The sequence below is a fragment of the Euprymna scolopes genome, chromosome 13 (assembly GCF_053919585.1).
Source record: "Euprymna scolopes isolate OS-2025 chromosome 13, ASM5391958v1, whole genome shotgun sequence".
In the NCBI taxonomy this organism is placed as follows: Eukaryota; Metazoa; Mollusca; class Cephalopoda; order Sepiida; family Sepiolidae; genus Euprymna; species Euprymna scolopes.
In genome coordinates, this window is record NC_136494.1 from 53,268,909 (window position 1) to 53,293,588 (window position 24,680).

General features: G+C 33.5%; 1 protein-coding gene across 4 annotated transcripts in view; it reads left to right on the plus strand.

The window, feature by feature from the left end:
- The window catches only part of LOC145292027 (succinyl-CoA:glutarate CoA-transferase-like), a 144,401-nt gene that overhangs the window by 104,965 nt on the left and 14,756 nt on the right, over nucleotides 1–24,680 (plus strand). For all 4 annotated transcript variants that reach the window (XM_080138048.1, XM_080138044.1, XM_080138046.1 and 1 more), the window contains exon 11: nucleotides 7,820–7,917. In XM_080138048.1, the coding sequence (XP_079994174.1) occupies nucleotides 7,820–7,917 (98 nt within the window). The remainder of the gene's footprint in view (nucleotides 1–7,819; nucleotides 7,918–24,680) is intronic.

Here is a 24,680-nt window from a genome sequence, read left to right on the forward strand (position 1 = left end):
AAATGCATGCTTCAATGTATAGCTGGAGGCTCCTCTGAACAGGTTGGAGTTTTGTCAATGCAGCATAGTACTCATCTACCGACTCGTCTGAGCATAAGGTGTATCTTAAAAATTGCTTGTATGCCTCACATGGATCAAACACAAAGACTCTGCATTATGCATCTTTTACTCACGTCACATTGGTCTTATCTGCATTTGACAGTTGCTGATAGATGTCGCAGTTGCTGATAGATGTCGCAGTTGCTGATAGATGTCGCAGTTGCTGATAGATGTCGCAGTTGCTGATGTCGAAGGCCCTGCCGGCTAGTTACAAGAGGATTACTTGTTCAACCCTATTAACTTTTGAGAGTTTGCAAATCAGGTCCACTCTTTCAAACCAGTCCATATTCCGGTATGAGTTTTAGGTTCAAGCTTCCTTCAACCCTAATGCCGAGATGCTTGTGTTTGAGTTTTTTGTTTGTTTGTCTCCCGCTTCTTTTCTCTCTCTCTCTTCTTAAACGCATGGCATCTGAGAAGCTGCCTGACTCTGAAACAAAACCTGCCCACATAAGAAAATTAATTGTCCTTTATGTGTTTCGAGACCCACACGCATACAAATGAATATTGGCCTCGTTTTTGGTCTAGTCATGCTGCCACAACATTTGCCTCGTCACGCATGGTCTACAGTTTTTAGCATGTTGTTTTAATTATTACATATTCGTTAGAACATCAGATTATCAGTAGTTTTTAGAATTAAGTTAACAGTAACTTCAAGATGTCTGATCAACTGGCTGAGATCAAAGTGTGCTATTTATGTTCAACAATCCATAAAAAGCATTGGTTATTCAATAAGATATTTTATTTGTAAGACGTAATCAATGGGTTTCCATATATGAGAATTATAGAAATTTGATTAGGATGTTGAGCAGACATTTCATGACTATTTCGTGTTGTGTTAGTTGATGCTAATGCTACATATTTTTATTATAGTGGAGGGGAGTAAACTTACAATTATATAGTTTTAGTTTTCTTGATTCTATGTGGTGTTCTATCTCTTTGTTTTACTCCTGTTGCAGTTTCTATATATCGGGTTAGCTTTTGTAGCTTATGTGTATTAGTCTCCGCATTCAAAGGTTTTCTTTAATATTTCAACAGTTTTCATTATTGTTACCCATTGTATCTTCTTAGCCATTCCTTTGATTCTAATCTTTCCCATCCTTCTTTTGAAGTTTTTTAGGATTGTTCCTGGTGCTATTTTGCCTTTCTTCATCTACCATATTCCTTTCATCTCTCTGACCAGTTCTGTATATTTGCTTCAATTCTCCATCTCCTTGATATTCACCCTAAATCTGCTGGAATGGTATAATCCACAAGCTGGCAAGACTTTGTGTTTTTGATAACAATTATAACATCCAGCCTTCTTGCTTGTATAGATTTATCTGTTTGTATGTCTGTGACCCATAGGAATTTGTGATTTTCGTTCTCAAGAATTGCTGCCATGTTGCTGTTTCTATTCCCATCTTTCTTTTGTCTCTTACTGCATTGATTTTCATTTCTATGTTTTTCATTATGTATTTTTGTAGTTCTCTTTTTGTGTGATTCACACAGTTTTTTTTATACAAAATAATCTTCTTCCCCATCTTTCCTTTTCATGAAGTGTCAGTCAGCATCATCATTTGGGTGAAGTGCATAGTGCATAGTCATAAATCTCCTGAGATGCCTCAGTTCTTCTTTCGTCCAACCTATGAACAGTCCAGAGTATCTCACCAATGATACTGCTGGAATTTGAGTGGCAAAAGGCCTCCCCAAGGTCCCAGTCCTCTTTACACTCATCCAGCAGAGATCTGGCTAGTGATTTCACTCCTCAGTCATTCCATCCCCCTTGACCCTTCTCACTTATTTGGTATGGTACCAGTTTTTGGTCACACACACACACACACACACACACACACACACACACACACACACACACACACACACAATTGGAAGAGAGGGAAGGCAGGGTAATGGGGGGGGTTAACTTACAGTTATGCAGTTTCAGTTTTCATGATTCCATGTGATGTCCCTTTACATCTTTGTTTTACATCTATAACAGTTTCTGTTTGGCTTGTGTTTGTAGCTTGTGTGTGTTAATCTCCACATTGAAGGGTTTTCTTTAATATTTCAATCGTTTCATTATTATCCATTGTATCTTCTCAACCATCCCTCTGATTCCAATTTCTCCCATTCTTTTTTCCAAATTTTTCGATATTATTCCTAGTGCTCATTCTGTTCTTGGTGTCATTTTGACTTTCTTCATCTTCCAGATCCCTTTAAGCTCTCTGGTCAGTTCTGTGTATTTACTTCGCTTCTCCATCTCCTTGATTTTCACTCTGTCATTTGCTGGAATGGCAAAATCTACAATCCAGCAAGACTTTTCCTTCTTGTTAACAATTATGACATCTAGTCTATTTGTAATAAAAGTAAAAATCAATGGGGTAGATCAGATAGCATTGATGGACTCCAAATGTTCTTCATCCGTTGTGAGTGGGTTGTTATGTTAACTCAAAGTACGTAAAAGAACCACAATTCTCGCAGTAAGTTGGAAATGCCTTATAAGCCACAGTGTTGGCAACATAACTAATAGTGACCAACAGAAATTGCCTGAAGACTGATGTACTAGTGGTAACAAAACACTATTGGATTCGACGTCCTGCTGGGAATGGATATCATCAACAAACTTGATAGCATGCGTATCGACAAAGGAAGCAAGGTACATTTTACTGAGCTGACTCTCGTTCAAGGTGTAACAATAAACTAGTGCAGCCTGACTTTTGCACGAAATTCAAGCAATGCGCCAAATCCTGAGTGGTAGGTACGGGCAAAAATGGGCGGATAAAGATAGGGTAATCTAGTTTTGAAAGCTGATTTATCATAATTTTTTGTAGGTTTCCGACTACTTTTTGATTGCATTTGAAAGATTAAAGACAAAACTTAATTTCCAAAAGGAAAAAAATATTTGTACACGTGAAAAAAAAGCTACCCAATTCAGCTAAATTTTGAAGTTATATTGTAAAAATCCTATAAAAGATAAATATTAGTTTTATGGGTCTATTTCAAAGATAATTAATAAAGTAACGCCCTAAGGTATTGAATTAAATAAAAAAAGAAAACACCTTGTTTGTACAAAACATAAATTAATTAGCCTGAAAACCGAGTGATTCTGCCGTTCGCAAAACTCAACAAACTAAAATTTTGTAAACATGGAATATATGAAGGCCTAAAATTTCAGGCAGTCGAAAGACTGTGAAAATGACGTCATGTAATTAAAAGGGAGGAAGGGGTGTGATAGTTTTCATTTTTCCCAGACATGCATCTGTACATTCCTATTCTGAACGTTTGTATAAATTTTTCCTTTTTTTAATTTAATTATTTTTCTATATTCCTGTTTTTAAATTAATTTTTGTTTTAATTATTGTTCAATATTATATAAAAAAAGATGTTATGCCAAAAATTTCACATTCTTGCAAGCAAGGAAATTATCAAAATCTTGCATGTAAAAATTATGCAAAAACTGTAATTTAAAAAAAAAGTAGTAGATTTTTTTGTGTGAAAATATTAAATAAACAATGCTTAATTCAATGGTAATATCGGTAGTTCGAGAAATTCATTTTTCTTCAAGTTATATCGAATTCATTAATACAGACTTTAGAGGTTTTTTTCGTAATGTTCCTGTAACAATTATTTTTTGTTTTTTTATTGTTACAAATTACAGTGCTTTATTCATATAAAAAAGCAAAAATAAATTCTTGCGTTTTTTATTTACTACTGAAAACCGTAACTTTAGTAAAGGTATTTTTTGTTTAAATAAAATAATACATTTTCACTAAGATTTAAATAAAAATAATTAGTTCATTATATGCCGCGATCATTATTTGATAAATACTGAAAATTTTATTAAAATTGGCTAATTTCCTGATTTTTGGTGATTTTTTTTAAGTAAAGGGAGGGGTCAAAATGTTTATACATTTTGAGCATCGGCATTCATTTTGTCTGTACCTACTGAGTCCTGTTCTGGAAGTAATCAGCCGCCAGAAAAATGATGCAACAGAATACCACAGTATAACATCCCTGCAAAAGCTTGTGCAGAATACAAGCACAGATTTACAAGCCTGGATTGATAATGGGTGGTTGGTTCCTTAGCCAGAAGAGGAATTGGAACCTCCAAAGAGCTTAATCCCACTAATGGCAGTCATCCAGCTGAACAAACAAAAAGTAAGATCAGTGCTCAACTATCAGGAGTTAAACAAGCATGTGGATCCATTTACAGCATGTGCAGACACATGTACTGAAAAGTTGAGAGAATGGTGGTAAGCAGGATCAAATGTAGACCTTTGCAATCACTGTGGTCCTATTAAACTGCACTAAGTGACAAAGGTATTGCCCAACCTGCATGGGGTGGCACCATCGATCATGCAAACAATGTGGCACCATCCATCATGCAAACAATGAGGCACCATCCATCATGCAAACAATGAGGCACCATCCGTCATGCAAACAATTACTGATGCTATTTTGATGAAAGATAAGTGTAATACAGCAGGCAACATCTGCCTACATTGATGATGTGCATGTTGACGAAAATGTTGTGCCCGTGGCATGTGTGAAAGAACATTTCTACAGCTTTGGCCTCCTCAGCGAAGAAGAGGTTACAGGTGCACAAGTTTGGGGAGATAATTATGCTTTGTATTAGAGAAGAGGGAACAAAATCCAAGACATGCTTTGTGCCACATGATTCCATGTGATGTCCCTTTACGTCTTTGTTTTACATCTATAACAGTTTTTGTTCGGCTTGTGTTTGTAGCTTGTGTGTGTTAATCTCCACATTGAAGGGTTTTCTTTAATATTCAGTTGTTTTCATTATTCTTATCCATTGTATCTGTCATGCAACGTAATATATTTTCATTATGTGGCAAATTGGTTGAGCACTTTCCTGTGAGTAGTTGACTTTGTGTTGCTGTGGTGTTCATCGTGGAGAGCATCTTAACACCATGATTAAAGAGGTTCTCACCAGATTGCACAAAGAAGACTCAGTATGGGCCAAATGGTGTATTGATGACAAGATTTTAACGTATGGGTTGCTGCAAGCTTTTTTTACTACCGGTATTTCATTAGTATGTGATGGGGCTGAAGTAGAAGGTTGCTTGTTAGTTACATCCAGAAAAGGACTCCCAACATATTAATCTCGCAGAACTTGATGCCATTATTAAAGAGATAAACTTGGCAATCCTCTGGAAGGCAACCACTTTACCCTTGTTCACGAATTCTGCTTGTACCCATAAGTGGATGTCAGATACCCTTACTGGCAGGGCCAGGGCATGAACCAAAGCCATAATTGAGATGTTCACTCAAGGGCGGCTTGACGCTATAATATAATAAAATTAGTGAAGGAATATGCTGTGTCAATGGATGTATCCTTTGTCAGATCTATCCAAAACAAGGCAGATCAATTGATGAGACTACCTCAGAGGTGTATTGATGCAATTAAGAGGACACTGAGCCTGTGCAACCTGCCTGCACTGCGTCCGTGAGTTCAGTTGGGCTTGACCAGATCAAGATTGTTCACCAACAAAATGGTCATCCTGGTGTGATATGGACACTACTTTACAAAACAGATCAACCCTGTGGCTACTGGGAAAATTGCTGTCAAAGAATGTAAAGAATGTCAGCCAATCGATCTGTCACCCATACACTCGTCAGAAGGTGCTTTGAATGGTACACAAATATGGCAAAGACTCGCACCTTCTGGATATTAACCATTGTAACATTTTTTTGACATTTGTTGACATTTTTTCATGTGTGATCATAGGATCAGGGGGGAGTGTTGTAGTAATGTCACAAATAGCCTTACCACTTAGGAAGAGACAATGGGTGTGTTCTTTCTGCCACATGCACATGAAAAGAAGAAGAAAAAGAGGAAAGGCAAAAAGTGGTTTGATGCAAGAAGAAGACATGAAGAACGTGACATACCCACGTGACTGGGTGAGATTTGAGGTGGATAAAAGAACCCGGTGGAGGGAAAGAGGGTAGTTCTTCATTATGCCTGGCATAGGTGGAAATGTCACGGTCAATCGTGACTTTGCAGAACACCCATTTTATTTGTATTGTATCATCTCAGTCTTCACTTTTTGCTTCTATTTTTTTGTTTCACTTTATGTCTCTTCATGTCTCTGCCTTTGTGAGGCATATTTTCCCTTTGCTATTGTTTTCTGTTCTCTTTCATCTATTGCTTTAACTTCTATTGAAAGTTTGTTGAGCTGTGTTTCAAGTCTGAATTCCCAGCCAAGATTTGTCTCTCCAGTTTTTTGGTGAGGTTTTGTTTCTATTTTAAGTTTCATACTTACTCGTTTGATCTTTGCATAAATTAAGTTGTCCAGTTCTTCTACCTGTGGGTTTTCTAAAAAATGTGTTTCTTGATCTGTTACACCATTTTTTACCTTTTGTTTAATTTCTGTCAGATCCAGCACTGAGAACCAACCTCTTGAGGATCTGTCTTGCTTTGTTCAATTGCATGCGAGGCAGTAAACATGTTCCATAGGTTTTTTATTTGTTTCTGAAAACCTCTTTATTTGAGTAACATTCCACTACTAATCTTTTCACCAATTTTTCTGTTTTCTTTTTTGGTTTGTTGTTCTGTTCATTCTTACTTTTTCTGTTTGATTTAGTTATTTTTGTATCTGGAATTAGAGAGATTAGTTCCCCTCATGTCTCTCTGTGAAGTCTTCAACTTGCATGACATGTTGGTCAGATATGTTAGCTTTAAAACTTCTAGCATTAACAAAATTATATACAAGTTTATGTAAAAGCAAACAGAATCTGTTTTGACAGGGAAGTTGAAGAAAGTATATTTTTAGATGTCTTTTTCGATATATCCGGGACAACTACTATGTTGTTAGCATGTGCTTAAATGACAATTTGGAATACTAGATGCTATCTGTAGTATTTATAAGCAGAGCACCAATATTAAAATGCAAATGCAATGAACATAACAGTCACTCCTTAATCATTTGATCTATGCTAATCAGACACTAGCAGATAGAACCTGGATTAGTTAAAATGGATCAAGATTAATTTATTTGATTCTGCAAACTTATCTTGCTACTTGTTTCATATACATTTCTATGTATTTTTCATCACATATTTTGATGTTCTACTTTCTCTTAATGTAAATAGAAAAGTTCTGCTAAGTAATTGGTCTATCGATCAATCAGATGTCTTAACAGGAATACAATTTGTTTGACTAGTTCTTGCCTCATGCTGGTTGTTCCAAATCTAACCAGTTGGATTTTGAGAGCTGTACAACCTCGAATTCTATTGCTGACTCTTCCAACCAACAGTGCAAGATGAAATCTACAAAGATGTGTGGCATCCCCTTTTATAAAGAGTGAGACCTTAGCTGTTTTTTATTCTCTTGCAATAATGTCAAAATAAAGCAATTTTCTGTTAAACTACATTTTTCTCCTTATTCTATTCATAAATCTGATAGACACTCTATCTGATTGTTTAAAATATGTAGTTAGATGGACCCTATATCAGAACAAAATAAATATCAAATATAATGAAGATGGATAACTCTTTACCCCATTCATCACTACTTCCATAAAATGGTGACCCTGATGTAATTTGCACATGCAAGCTTTCTCTAACTACTGACTATGTCATATATGTATTTCTTCTCACACAATCCTGCTTAACCACCCAAAATTTTTTGGTATCTCTTTTATCCTGTTCACTATATAACATATGAATGATGAAGATGCAGTCAAATGAATCGTCACATTTGTTTGTCTTATAATTGCAGCTTCTTGATGTTATGGAGATGAGTCAAGATGAACGTTTCAAAACAAACAAACTGAGAGTTGCAAATCGCAAACTCTTGATCAACCAATTATCAGACATGTAAGAAAAGTTTCCTTCTTTTTTTATTCATATGAAAAAGTTTCTTTTTCTTACATATTTCTTAAATACTTGCCATGTTGTATTGTCCATCTTTATGCTCTCTACATCACATATGTAACCTGTCAATCATGCTGTACTTTTTTACTAGAAATGTGCAATATTATTCTATAAAACAGTTGCAGGGGCAAACTACTCAACATCAAGCCTCAAAAGTACTGCTTTATGAAAGTCAAGAAACTCCTTGACAAGATCACTCAGTCAAGCTCTGGTTCTTCTAAGATGAGAAAAACTTCTCCATTGCACAACGCATAGAACAACAGATGACTTACCTACATTCAGCACAATTTCATGAAGATGAAGCTTCCTCAAACTGTGGTGAACTCTGGCTCTGCTTTCAATTAAGATTACATCTCTGTGAAGTTGTTGTCCACTGTTATCAAGTGCTGCATGGAGAGAGTGGATCAGGAGTTAGATCTATGTTACACTCGGAAAACCCAGAAATGGTTATCTGAGAACTTTCATGACTTCATCAGTTACAATATCTCCCCCCCTGCTATGTGTTGAGTGCATTTTTGAAAGCGGCCCTGCTGTTTTAACAGCATCGGCGACCAAATTGAAGAGCTATGATAATCTCGGGAAGACAAGTAAAGATGGTAGTTTTCTGTTGCTGTCTTGATTTGGGGGTGTATCACCTGTGTGTTAAATGCACCCCCAGATACCAACCTGGAAATTTCTACAACTCGGTGTGGTAATACAGCACCTAGCCTTCCCAAATGGTCACCCATTTCGTACTGGCCAGGCTCATCATTGCTTAACTTTGGTGATCTGGTGAGAACTGATGTGTCAGTGTGATTATGCCATCATTCATTATAGGTGGAGTCAAATGTTCAAACTCTACTGTTTCATCTACAGCACAGCTAACATAATCGCTAATATATAACTATTAATATGTATTAGTTAACATGTATTAGTTAACATGTATTAATATGTATTAGTTAACATGTATTAGTTAACATGTATTAGTTAATATGCATTAGTTAATATGTATTAGTTAATATGTATTAATATGTATTAGTTAATATGTATTAGTTAATATGCATTAGTTAATTTGCATTAGTTAATATGTATTAATATGTATTAGTTAATATGCATTAGTTAATATGCATTAGTTAACATGTATTAATATGTATTAGTTAACATGTATTAGTTAACATGTATTAGTATGTATTAGTTAACATGTATTAACATGTATTAGTTAACATGTATTAGTTAATATGTATTAGTTAATATGTATTAGTTAATACTCATCTACTAGGGAGCATATCTATCTCAATATTTAACAATAAATTATGACAACAGTATTCACATTAATGCTTACATATACAATTGTTATATCAGAAAAACAAAATTTAATTGATTTTTTTGTAATGGCTATATTAAAATCAATATTGATTAGTTGATTATCCTTCTGCCTTGTTACTTTTTGATCATATCATATGCCTTTAACTGCTTTGACGCTTGTTTATACTTAGATACTATTTTCATGAGTTTTATATTCAGAATTTTGTTTGCACTTACTTTTCTCCTTTCTTTAATGGTGAATTAATTGGTTCTGTATCCTGATTGTCAGATGCATTCCAAGTTTTGTTGATAGCACTAAAATCTGCATTCAACAAAATGTCTTTTTCGTTAAATGATTGGTAGCTCTCAAACAAAATGGTTTCCCTTTGCCAAATGGCTTCTGTAATGATAATTGCATGCCTTTACACCAAGATGGTGGACAGGTTTATTGTCAATGTTGTCAATGTCCCTCTTAAATATTTTGCTACATCTAATTTAGCTAAATTCTGTCCTCCAATTAGCTTAGTAAGCAAATATTGTCAGTAACTTTGATAAGTGTCATTAACATGAAGAAGTTTGTAAAATGTGTTTTCAGAAACAATGTGGCAGTAAACTCGACATTACAACAAAAAAGTTGTAGTTTTCTGAAAGAAATGGCAATGGATATATCTGAACTGGTGCTTCCTACATCACAGGAGGGAGCCGTGCTCTGGAGGTCTCCTTAGATTGATTATTTTTCTAATATATAGCATTAAGTCGGTCGGATTTTTCAAGTTAGACCTAAATAGCAATTTATCTAACAAATGGATACTTGATTTCAACTTTCTAGTGAAATACAGAAACTTTCAGTCTGTTATTTAGATAAAGAATAAAATTCCAATCGATTCTATCGTTTACATATTCTATTTGCTTTGAAAATACTTTTAGTAGCATATGCTGTGAGGTTTATTGTTTCCAATTAAAATGATACGTGTATCAATTTTCTTTTTATAAATACAAACTTCTGAACAATACCAGATAATTACAGCTAGTATTATATAGAATTGGTTTTAACACCATGTTTTAACCCACCCCCTCATACCAAATTAATGTTTATCTATATTAATCAAACATTAATTTTGTCAAATTTCCACTATTGAATATCACTGTTGCATTAGAAACTGTATATAAATTATATAAGTTATTGAATAATTACTGAAAGTTTCATTAAAATTGTATTTTATTGATTTTTGGTAATTACAAATTCGAGATGTTCTCTTTTGCAAGTTTTTTGAGGATATGGTCATACGACAATTACCCAATGTTTTATGCAGTCATTTGCATTATTATTGTCATTTACAGCGGCAGTAGTTGGGTAGTAAAAGACAGACAATGCAGTGTTGCATCGTATGATCCTCCTCACCACATTCACAGTTGTGTTTATTTTGTAGCAATTTTTAATTATCCTATTCCAATTTTTAGTTTAGTGTCCTCAACTCAGGGTGCTTCTAAGCCAGAAGAGAGGGCTTCAGAAGAGGGAATTCCTCTAGTCAACAGCTGGCCTTGTCTCTTCCTAAGATATTGAATCATCATTAAGGGAAAAGATGTTGAATCATCATTAAGGGAAAAGCAAGGTTGGTCAATATTTTGTGTGCATCCATGTTGGTCATCTTTATACTTAAATTTTTTAACTATATTTAAAGCTTAAGAATAATAATAATAATAATAATAATAATAATAATAATAAGAAGAAGAAGAAGAAGAATTGTAACTATATTTAAAGCTTAAGAATAATATAATAATAATAATAATAATAATAATAATAAGAAGAAGAAGAATTGTATTGTTATTAATGTTTCCTACAACAAAAGAAATTTTCCAGTCATTTCCTAATAGAACATTAATGAAAATATTATCAGTATGTTTAGATATGTGAACAAAAAGATTAATTAAGTCTTCCATTAATACCAGATGGACATTTCTGCAAATGTTTTAGTTGATCACTTCGAACAATAATGACAAGATCAGCATCTCTCTGTTCTTCAAACTTTCTACTTTTCTAGAAAAAAAAAACATATACTAGACACCAATTTTTTGCAGCTATCCTAAATATTATACTTTTTACTAACAAATATAATTTACATGGTTTTATCAATTTCATAAGCTATTTTTATTTTTTCAAATGTACAGAAATACATCATTTTTAGTTAAGAAAGATACACACACACATACATATATAAGAACAAAGGATTAATAATAATGTTAAAACACTTTAAGAAGAGTTAAAAACATATTTTATTTTCACAAAGAAGACGCAAATTAAGTGGATTGTCCTTAATCCGCAGAGTTTTATATATATATATATATATATATATATATATATATATATATGTGTGTGTGTGTATTAAAAATTAAGTATTTTTTATTCCACCTGAATAGATCAGAGGGGATTGCAAATTGCATTGTTATGATGACTGAACTTATGGAATGGATTCATGATCTGAAAGTTTCATCTCTTTATTGCAACATTGATGGTGTGAGACTCTAAAGAACCAACCTCTGTCATATCTGTTTATACTAATTTGAGGATGCTGATTCCAAAGTACATATTAATTTTTTCTTATCAAGTCTAGTTGTTGAGATATTTGCTATTTTATACTTTTTTTACCTTAAAATTAGGTATTCTACTTCCCTGTTTTGAACCCATTATCTCCCTTTAAGTTACTCTTAATTAAAAAGTTACTTTCTTCCTAATTTCCTCTTCCTGTTGGTTTTTACTTTCTTTTTACAACTATTGGTGACACAACATGCCTCTTTTTTCTTTATCCGCTCCCATCCCCGGTATGAACGTTATGTTTTACTCATTTCTTCTTCTGGACAATGTGTTTGTTTTCTTTGTCATGCAATGTGACATTTCATGTTCCATTTCTTTACGAACTTATTCAGTCTTTCAATTTCTTTAACTCCTTCATTTTCCTACCCTTGTTTTTTGTTATTGTTTTTACTTTCTTGTACCCGTCATTTTTCTCAGTTTTTCTTTTTTCTTTTTAAATAAATATACTTGTGGATTATATACTAGTACTTCAGAGTCATTATCTTTTAGAATAGTTTATCTGATGATGAAACGTAGGCGTGTGTGACATTAGGCGTGTTTCTATATACATTCTAGCTTCATAATTACAATTGTAGGTTGTTATTGTGATGTATGTTAATTGATTATGATATCACAAACCTTAAAGTAAAAGTAAAATTTGCTATACAATAAGGTATGTAGTTGGTAAGAAATGGACACTGAGTAGTAAATAAACCGATTGTTGCATGTTTTAGTTGATTTCTGGGTCAAATTATTCTCTTAATATTAGGAATTCATTTATAAGCCAGACAGGAAATAATTAAGCTGCATTATTTTACTTTCTCCTAGCCAATATGTTTGCTATATTTGTGGTGAATATGCTTGCACTCCAACAGTAAATTTGTGAAGAGTGCTTATCTTGTTTACTTCAAACTAATGCTGGATGATCAAAATAAGGCATGGGCACCCCATATTGAATGCAAGCAATCTGTTGAGCAACTTCGACAGTGGACAAAAAAGGATGTAGAAAATCACTCCACTTTGGTATTCCAATGGTCTGGTGTAAACCGGAAGACCATTTCGATGACTGCTATTTCTGTATAGTCAAAACGAAAGAAATCAACAGGAATTCATTGGTTTATCCAAACCTCAAGTCTGGAATTAGGCCAATTCTACATTGCAATGAAATTCCTGTTCCAGTGTTTAAAGGCTTGCCCAAATTGGAATTGCCTAGTTCTGAAGATTACCAAATCTCTGTTTTATCCACTGACAGTAGTGAAGCCACTGTTTCAGATGTCGGTTTTCCTCCTTCTTCACTACCACAGCTCTTTTCTCAAAGAGAACATAATGACATGACCAGAGATCTCAACCTTTCCGAAGAATCTTCTGAACTTTTCACTTCAAGACTCAAAGAAAAAAATCCACTTCAGCCTGAAAACGCCATATTGAATTCTTGCCATATTTCACATAGAAAAACGACATAATATTTTGCAACAATGTTGTCGGCCTGCTGCGACAGCTTGATGTCGAACAGTATTATTCCCAAGATTGGTGCCTTTTTATAGACATTTCCAAAAGAAGTTTAAAATGTGTTTTTTACAATGGCAACTGATATGGATCGGTTCCTCTAGGCCATTCAACGACCCTCAAAGAAAAATTGGATGAAATCAAATTTGTTCTGGAAAAGATTTCATACAGATGGTTCTCAGTTGATTAACTGTGTCAGATATATACTCGAGATTCAAAACAATGATAAGAATATTCTGTTGTCCTTAATCCGTGGAGTTATATATATATATATGTATGCATTAAAAATTAAGTATTTTCTATTCTCATAAGGCTTCATAATCTGGGTGCAAATATGAGCATCAAGTTACAATCTTTGCACAGCAATCTTGCCCGTTTTCCAGAAAATCTAGGTGATGTGAGCAATGAGCAAGGGAAGCGCTTCCATCAACACATCAGCAAGATGGATATTTGCTATTAAGGTCGTTGGGATGCCACCATGCTAGCAGACTACTGTTGGTCTATCAAGCGCAATGATGCTGGAGCCCCCCTCTCCCTCGTCCCATTCTAGTAAATCAGTAAAACGTCAATCTATGATGATGATGATGATGATGATGATGTCTATGCTTAACATTTTTTACAACTTCAAGCTTTAATTGTTAATATTTTAGTGTGTTTTCATGAATATATGTGTCTTAAAGTTACACAAAGTATTGTTTCTTTGATTTTCCTGTTTTCGTTGTAGCGATCAGCTTCCTACAGAGGGAGGTATATTATAGTAGAAAAACTAAACCTGATATAAAAAAGCAACAGCATTTCTGGAATCATCTTAAATTAGGTATAAACTTATCAGTTAAAATATCTTAGGCATAATGAAACTATTTTTTTGTTGGCCAGTGTAATCATTAAAATAATATTGAGAAGAATAAAAATAAGAAAAATAAGAATTGAATAACAAAATAATACTACTAATGAGAAAATTATAAATACTTTCACTACTACTATAAATAACAAATAAAAGAAATCAAAACAGTAGAACAAAATATATGAAAAATGTAATAGCAAAAAAACATAACGAAAATCACCACCACTTACAACATTAAGAATAATAACAATAATAATAATAATATGAATAATAACAACAATAATGATAATAATAAAAAAAAAAAAAATAATAATGATAACAAAAATAACAACAACGATAATAATAAAAACAATAACAATAATTATAATAACCACAATAACAACAACAATAATATGAAAAATAACAATAATAATAACAATAAAATATAACAATAGCAAAAAACAACAATAATAATATTAACAACAACAATAATAATAAAACACGAAAAATAATAATAACAATAATAATAATAATAACATCACCAACAATATAAATAATAATAACAACAATAATAATAATAACAAACACAATCATAATGAAAAAAGAAGAAATACAACAATAATAATAACAATATAATTAAAAATAACAGTAATATAATTAACCACATTAATAATAATAATAATAATTATAAAAATCCAATAATAATAATAATAACAACAACAACAAAAATCAAAATAAGATTAATCATAATAATAACAATAATAAAAAATTATTATAATAATAAAATAAAATAAAAAAATTATAATACAAATAAAATAACAACAGCAACAACAACAATAATAACAATAAAAAATCATGATGATAATCATATTAATAATAACGAAATTATTATTATTAATAATAATAATAATAATAATAATAAAAGCAATAACAACAGCAACAACAATAATAATAAAAATAATCATACCAATAAAAATAATTTAATAATAAAAATAAGAACAATAATAAAAATAATTACAACAAAAATATAAAGAAAATTAATATCATAATAAAAAATAATAATTACAATAATAATAAAAATAACAATAATAAAAATACTAATACTTATAATAATAATAATAATAATAATAATAACAGCCAGAATTATAGTAACGACAATAATAATAACAATAATATAAACTGTAATAAAAAATAATAATAAGACGAATAAAAATAACAACAATAATAATAATTAATAATAATAATAATAACAATAACAACAACAACAATAATAATAAAATAATAATAATAGCAATAACATTAATAATAATAAAAATAATAACTATAATAGTAACAGCCATAATAATTATAACAATAATAATAACAAGAATATAGACTATAATAAGAATAAGAATAAAAATAACAACAATGATAATAATAACAGTAAAAATAACAATAATAATGACTGAAACAATAATAGCAAAACATTAATAATAATAATAACAATAATAATATTAATAATGAGAAAAATAATAACAAAAAATAACAATTATAATAATAGCAAGAACAATAATAAAACTAATAATAATAATAACTGTAACAATAATAACAAAATCAATAACAACAATGATTACAATAAGAACAATAATAATAAATTAATAATAACAATAATAATCATAACAACAATAATATCAACGATACTACTAATAATAACATCAGCAATAATAATGATAATGATAGTAATAATTCTACTAATAATTATAAAAACAATAAAAATAATAATAATACTCATACTAATAATAATAATAATAAGTAAAACCAAAATAATAATTATTATAACAGTAATAATAATAACAATAATAGTAATAAATAATAATAATAATAATTGCAATAATAGTAATAATAATGATAAAAATAACAATGATAATAATCATAATAATAACGACAACAATAATAATAGCATTTATGAGAACAATGACAATAATAATAATAATAATGATAATAAAATAATCCTTATATATATATATATATATATATATATATATATATATATGTGTGTGTGTGTGTATATATATATATATATATATATATATATATATATATATGTATATATATATATATATATATATATATAATAATAAAAGAGGCACAATTATTCTCCTCTGGACCAAAATACCGTAGGTTTCAAACAACAGATGCCACATACAAATTTCTTTTGTATAACTGATTAGCCACTACCTTACGTAACTTTAGAAAGACTTTTCTGACACATGCAGGTGTTTAAATAAAATCCTAGATTTCATTCGAAGAGCTACAGCATCACTATTGCATTAACCTACAGAGGAAGTAGTCCTAATTTTTACCCCCTTATTACTAAAGTCCTACCACCACCACCACCACCACCACCAGTAAACACAGTAGTTTAAACACAGGGTACGGATACTGTGGTTTCGCCCTCTGTAACTGATTCATAAGCACAAGCATAAGCACAGCCATTAAATTCCTGTCTGCCGATTTGAAAAATAATAAATTCTCCCTGAAAACTTTCCGGCTATTCCCATTGGCTAACACCAGAACGAACCCTTATTCCAGAATACAATCCTATACACTAAGATGAACGATCAAGATACTATCCAACATGGTGTCTACAGTTACATGCTTACTTAACCGCTGGGAATTAATTGCTTCTCTCTCTTTCCCTAAATATGTTTTCCAGAGAGAGAGAAAGAGAAAGAATAAATTTATATGTGTTCGGTTTACATTCTATCTCAGTATTGAACCAACAGATAGATAGATAGATAAAGCGCTTACTTAGCCGCTCGGAACTAATTACTTCTCTCTCTCTCTCTCTCTTTCTAAATGTGTTTATGGAATGCAAATAGAACATTTTCACAAGTGAACAAATGAATAATATACATTAAGAGTTTTAGATAAAAATAATTTCTTTTATTTTAAAAATAGAACTTTTACACAAATAAACAATGGCAGATTTGCCGTTTAGTTATACAGATAGCCTCGAATACTTTTATCAAAAAAAGGGACACGTTGGATCGACACCGGTATATATATTGTAAACAGAAGTTTTTTTTATATTTACTTGATTATTGAAAATGTCACTCTGTGATTAAAATTTAATTAAACTTAACCACGTTGTTTAGCGCATAAACAAAAAAGAAATAATGCAAGATGAAGTTATGTTTTATTTTATGAAATAATTAGCGGGAGTACCCGGCGTTGCCTGGGTGTTTGGAGGTGTGTGTGCTGTTAAATAAAAAAGAAACTGGAGGGTTGGTGGGTAGGATCGACCCCGAAGCCCTGAGGCGAAGTTTGAAAATAAAATATGAAAAAAACATGAACCGTTTGGCCAGCCAGAATGAGTTACTGAAAGATGTTTGAATTTATTTAACTAAGAACCAAATTGACAGGTGCCCACACGGAAGTCGTAGAGCGTTACGATGACGACGACGACGATGACGTAAGCAATAGCTATTCAGCAAATGAGGTCAATGGCCAGGTTTGCTTGTTATAAGCGAAGTAAAAAAAGAAAACATTTTGATAACATGGTTGGTGTCATGCTACATTGTGAGTTGTGCATATATGTATAATAATAAGACCTGGAACACGTGTGTCTGGTTAAGAAAGGAACTTAATTAATAATGGCTTCCCGCTTTATTAAAAGATTGCTATGCGCATGTGTGAGTGCATACAAAAGTTAGATCAGGAAACCGGGACGAAAGAGTCTATATAAAAGTTATTGAAACGAAAGAGCAGCAATATCATTACATCTTCCTTTCTCTGAAAACAAAGATGACTTAGGCATGTAAAACAAAACAAAGAAAATGGAAAAGCTGGTTCAGGGTAGACTGCCTGAACAGCTGCAGCGAAGCAGGGGATTATTCTGTCCCATGAGATGCTTGCTGGGATGTTATGAATGTGTGCTAATCATGAGTTCATTTTTTATGGTGGTCGTACCACCCTATCACGACGGGTACATTTTGAGTGTCATTTGGCATGTTTGGGGCTGCACACACAAGTGGGTACACAGACGTCGTACATTTTTGTGGAGCTGTGTTGGGGAGGTTTTGCGACATTTGTGGGGTAGGCGTCACTGAAATACTTATGTGTTGTCGGTTTCTTCGCAGCACATGCCCATTGACATTTTCCAGGAGATAAGAGCAGTAACCATCTGCCTGGGATACTACAGTCGCTGGGTCCCAGCTTCCAGACACGGGATTCTGTACCCGTTGGTCACGGTATAGGGCTGCTAGATCTTCCTCGAGTGCATGTCGGTCAAAATACCTCTTTTGGTTCTGACGACGTTGTTGGAATGCACTGTATATCTGATTCTGATCATGGTTCTCATTTCTGATTTTGGTGATCAGTGGAGATTGTATTTGTCTACCTATGAGTAGTTGTGCAGGGTTTGGTATGATACTTGAAATTGGGGTGCAGTGGTGGTGCAGCAGGTCGATCTCAGGAGTTGTTCCCGACTGTTTTATTTCTTCATGTTTTGTCTTTAGTTGAGACAATTCTTCTTGCAGCTGATCCACTTGTTTAGATAATTTGCTGTTTTCATTGTGCTGCATTTGTAGGCTTTTATGTGATTCTAATTTAAGAGTGACCAACGAAAGATTCTCTTCAAGTTTTGTGACATTCGAATCCAAGTTTTCCTTGGCATCAGATTTTGGCAATGTTGAGATGGGTGAGTCTACACAAAGCTCAAGCTTCCCGTAATGGTTCTCAGCAGTCACTGTCACCATCAGCACTGCTGTTGCTACTGCACCAACTAAATCTTCTGGATCCGCATCGTACTGGACCCGCATTCAACATTTTTTAATATTATCCTCTTTGTTTTCCATGCCATCCACCTCAACCTGGGGACTGGCATCAACAATGTCGATGTTCTCTTTTTTCAATCTTGGTTGGCCAGTGAGTTCTTCGATCTTTTGTTTCAACGTGTTAATCTTGTTGAGTAGCTCCTGCTTCTCTCGCTTGTGATTGGACGTCTCCTTGACGAAAGAATCCATCTTGTTATGCAGTGCTTGGTTTTCTTTGATGGCCTTGTTGTGCACGTTGTGCACCTTGCCCCATTTTTCGTGCATGGCTATAGGTGTCCTTCTCGGTGGGTCTTTGTGGCATGGTACATTGGGGTTGACAACAAACTTGTGTGTTTTGAAATTCACCACTACGGTTGAATCTGTCCGGGTAGAGATGCATTAGATCAGCTACACTATTGATGGGTTGGTGCTGGACTGAGATGGCACAGTTCATTGTCACTACCCTAAGAGCTACTGATGTTGGCATGCCCAATATGGCTGCTCCTGGTACATTAAACACATAGAATTGGGTATCCAGCCATGGGGAGTTTTTATACTTGCACCTAAAAGTTGTGGTGCCATAACAGTTTATCCTGGTGTTGTTGTAGGCTGTTAGTAGACATTGTATTGAGGTGAGTGATCCGGGCATTGGGTTTCCCGCTTCATCTATACTGCTAGGGTACATGTTGCGGAATATGCGGATAGGCAATGTATTTGCTTGTGCCCCTGTATCTACCTTAAGGTTGAAGGTATGAGTGCCTGGGTGGTCCTTCAGCTTGATGCTTAGACCGACAAATGCCTCATTTCGAGAATCTTTCATGTTTGCTGATTTTTCACTGTTGGTTGTGATGGAACTAAAGGTGAGGTTCTCCATTGCTGTGTCTATGTCAGTCATGGCTTGGTTGTCGTGTTTGGTGACGCTGTTTATTTTCCTACCAAACTTCCATTGTTGGTTATGACTGTTATGCCAAGGCCTTTCTTGTTGTCTCTTGGGTTTATGCTTCCCTGAGATGCAAACTGTAGCCCAGTGGCCTGTTTTGCTGCATGTGTGGCATATGTTATTTTTGGCAGGGCAGTGTTCTTTGCCAAAATGGTGATTGTGTCCGCAATTTTTGCAAGTTTGTCTGTGTTTTCGGTCAGTCCCTTGCCATTGGTGTGTACTATAGTTTATTGCAGCTATCTGTGGTGATCCTATAACTGGTGAAGCTGGTTGACATAGACTGCTGATGCCCCGTGTGAACGGGTTAATCTAACAGCTTCATCGATTCTGTAACCCTTCGGTTTGTTTAACAGTTCCTTTTGCAGTTCGGGTATGGGTGTGCTGGCAATTAGTAACTCGACGAGGCGTTCGTTTAATCACATTTCTTTACCAACAGTCAACATCTGTTGATGAAGATGTCTGTTATTTCATTTGGTTTCTGCTGGTATTTTCCGAGTTCCAGTCTTCAAATGCGGTGATTTGTTGCTGGTTCTAGCTGTTCCAAAAATGCAGCGAATATCACTTGTGGATCCTTGCAATCATCAACCGGCATCAACCAACTGTTATACCAGTGTAAACCTTCTTTGCTGGTCGTAAGAAGAATTAGAGGGACTTTATCCTTGTGTTTTGTTGCTTTGACGGTGAAATAAAGTTCCATGCATTGTCGAAATAGTTTGAACGATTTGGCAATACATGTCGAGCCCCAACCAAACTAAGAGCTTGCAACGAAACTGTGGCCATTACGATATGAGAGTATGAAAAGAAAAATATAGACAATTTGTGTGGCATGGAAGGTTAGAAAAACAAGAGATAAAAAAATCCGAACACGCGGTAATTCGTTCAGTGTGCAAAGGAAGAAAGAAAAATCGCTTTTTTTTTCTCACTGTTTTACCCTTTCTTTTTTTTTTTCCTTTTTCTTTGTCCGTGACGTTATAAGATTATGTGTTGTATGATAATACCGCTTGCCACCACGTCATGCTGCGTTGTGAGTTGTGCATATATGTATAATAATGAGACCTGGAACACGTGTGTCTGGTTAAGAGAGGAACTGAATTAACAATGGCTTCCCACTTTATTAAAAGATTGCTATGCGCATGTGTGAGTGCATACAAAAGTTAGATCAGGAAACCGGGATGAAAGTGTCTATACAAAAGTCAATCATTACAGTTGGCAGCAAAAACTGAAAAATCACTGATAAAATACTTTTTCATAAATAAACAATAAGCAGATATCTATTGGTTTTATTTTATCATAATTTTTAGGATATAATTTTTTTTTCTGGAATCCCTGAAACGTCATTTTTAAAAGCCATCTTGACTATTTTATTAAACCTTTAACTTTGCTTGGGAGTTTTCATTTTTTTTTTTTTTTGCCTTTGCTATCGTCACAATTTTTAGTTAAATGTACACGTTACATTGTGTTTGTACTTATATAAGATATTGCTTCGCTAAAGAGCCAAAAGGCGACCACACAAAATGAAACAAAGATTCTTGAGGAAACGAAAACGAAAAGGCACCGATTTCTTTATTTGATACTTGGATCTGCATAAGTACCATGTTTTATTAACATCTGAAATACAAATGAAAAGTTCTGTTTTCAGTTTATTGGCTAAAAAGTTTTACTTTTAAAATAAAATAAATTGGTTTATTTAAAACTGTCGGATAAAGTATTTCCTGTTTTTAATCCGTCAAATGTTACAGACTCAGTCTCTCTCTCTCTCTCTCTCTCTCTCTCAACAGCTAAATGGATGGCTTTTTTTTTTTATATTCCTTTCATCATTCACTATACAGGTTCGAGCCTGCCTCCCTACTACTTTTCTTTTCAGATCTCTCCACATGGGCTGACTACTGTGTCTAATTTTTTTATTTTTACCCTCGCTGATATTTTGTATTTATGTTTTTTTAATGGCTGGGGCTTGCTCAATATCTATATAGGAGTTGAGGGTGTCTTGGGCAGCGACAACAACAACAACAACAACAACCGTACTTTACTTTTTTTCGCGCGGGGTGGGAGGTGGCGCTTCCACCGGCAACCTCGGTTAGCGGGTACTGCTAGTAAGTTTAATGATATTGATAATGATAACAATAAGATCAACAATAATAAGAGGAACAAAAACAAAAATAATAACAATAATTACAATAAAAAGAACAATAATGTTCTCGGGTAGTGAACACCCCTATATCCATGGTAGTATAGATTCGTCTGGTATTAAGTAAGCCAGAAATTTATGCCATTGAGGAAAGAGCACACATGCAATTTAACTGCTCATAGTGAACACCATGATTCTTTCACCTTAATATTGTAACCCCTAAACATTGGCGATGTATGGATTCGAAACAATCGACTTCTATTCAACAAACTCATATTTTTCTACCTTCTTTGAAAAAGCAAATATTGTCTTCACGAAGGTTTTTCTATGAAAAAAAAAATAAATAAATAATAACGACCTCACCTCGGAAAAGTTTATTTTTCAAAAAAGCCATGAGTAGAAAAAATATACAACAATTGTTAAAAAGAATTGACCTAATTAATTTCTAACGTTTGGTTGCAAATGGTTGCAATTTTGAAATAAGACATTTTCATTGCCCCAGAATTTTTATTCTTTATCCAAAAGCCTTATTTTTTAGCTGTTTGTTTAAAGTAAGCATTTTTTGTTTTTAAGCACATAGAAAAAAAAAAATAAATAAAAGAAACTAGTTTTTTCTTGCAAATATCGCTTGTGTAAATATCATAATTTTTGTCTCTTTGCAAGACGCCATATTCGGTTTACAGTATACATCTGATAAAAACTTTTTTGCTGTGACCAAAAATTTCTCTGTCAATAGTCTGCAGGATTTTCATTTTCTCGGTAAAACAACAAGAAAAGTATATCAACTCTACAAAAGATTGAAACCACACCCATTCCATTACGAGAATTCAGGACAACAACATGAATACTCGACTGCATTTATTGCTTTCAATTCATTTTATTATTCTAAATTTTCTAGACACAAAATACTTTGTATTTTTTTTTTTTGAGAGTTAAAATAAATTCTCAAGTGTATTTTGTTTTCTGTGGAAAATTTAACATTTTTTCTGTTAAAACCACGTGATTTTTTTTTTTGGTGAATATTAATTTAGCATATCTTCTCTGGTATTGGTTTTTTTTTTATCATTTCTTAGACACAGATTGGCTTGTGAGTCTTTATTTTTTTAAAATGGAAGAACTTTCAAGGCAACTAGTTGAAATGATACGGTTACAGCAAACTCAGAAAGAGAAGAAGGAAGAAGAGAAAAAAAAAGAAGGAAGAGGGAAGAAGGCAATTCAGCGAAAAAAAATACTGGAATGCAGTCACAGGCAAAGAAAAAATTGAAACTATTAACTAAAGTAATTGTGAAGAAAAACAGCAACAAGTCAGATCAGAATGCTTTTTCTTAAACCATGACCTGGTCAACATTAGAAACATTTCACTATCATCCTGACGAGGAGTGAACTTTTGAAGCCTATTTTCACAGATTCAGGATTGATTGCAAAAAAAAATTGGGAGCTGCGGAACATAATAAGTCTGTGAACTACATCATCCTTAAACAGACGAGCGAATTAAGCTTTGATAAGACAGTGAAATCTTTGATGGAATTATACTGTTCAGAAATCAGTTTATTCTATAAAAGATGGAGATGCATCAACCTGGCATGCAAAAAAGACCAAAATTACACATTTGCTTCAGTCATAAATAGACACTGTGACAACTTCGGACTATCCTCATTGATGGCCGACAACTTTATTGATTTTTATTCAAGGATTAGTGTCAATCAAGGATATTGAACTCAGATGCTGGGCACTAAACAGATTGAAAAAATTCAAATATAATTTTTCAACAATTGGCTGAGGAATGCCAAAGAATCATCTTGGAGAAGCAAGACTCCAAAAATATAGAAGAGGCAGATGTAGCACACATTAGAAAGTAACAAACAAGCTTACTCTCCAAACAGTCAAGCGAAAGCCAAACATGATCCTTGGGAAAAATCCCAAAAGAAACCTGAGTTACCCCATTATCCATGCCAAGGATGTGGAGAACTCCATTGCCAAAAGGATTGTCCATACTAATCCCGGAAATGTGGTCAGTGCAGATGCAACAGACAAAACCTCACATTGCAGAGCAAAAGGACTCTGCAAGAGCTATGTCAAAACAAGGACTGAAGTGGAGGATGAAAATGTATGGAAGTACATGATGGTAAAAATTGGGGACAAGAATGTTAGACTTCAACTTGACAGTTGTTCGGATTTGTCTATCATAAATACCATACTTGGTGCAAAATCGGAAAACTGAATATGATGAGAACCAAGAAAGTGGCTTGTTCAATAACTAGAGAAAGAATAAGATTTGAAGATGAATGTAACGTTGAAGGGAAAGTACACCGAGTCACAAGATGTTTGCATTAAAAATTACTTTTCAGGACAGACTGGATCCAAAAATTTGAACTCTGGGACTCGCCCATTAGTAACTTTTGTCAAAAAGTGGAAACCTTACAGCCAAAGCTGAAAAACTAAAGAAAGACCTGCAATGTTTTTTCAGACAAACAAAGTCACTGTACAAAAATGGAGGCAAAGTTCAAGTTACAAAACAATACCATCCCAGTCTTCAAAAAGAAACACAAAGTACCGTTTGCCTTTATACAAAAGATTGACGTAGAACTAGACAGACTCTTCAAAGCAGGAATTTTAACTCCAGTCGACCACAGCGAGTGGGCTACCCCCACCTTGTA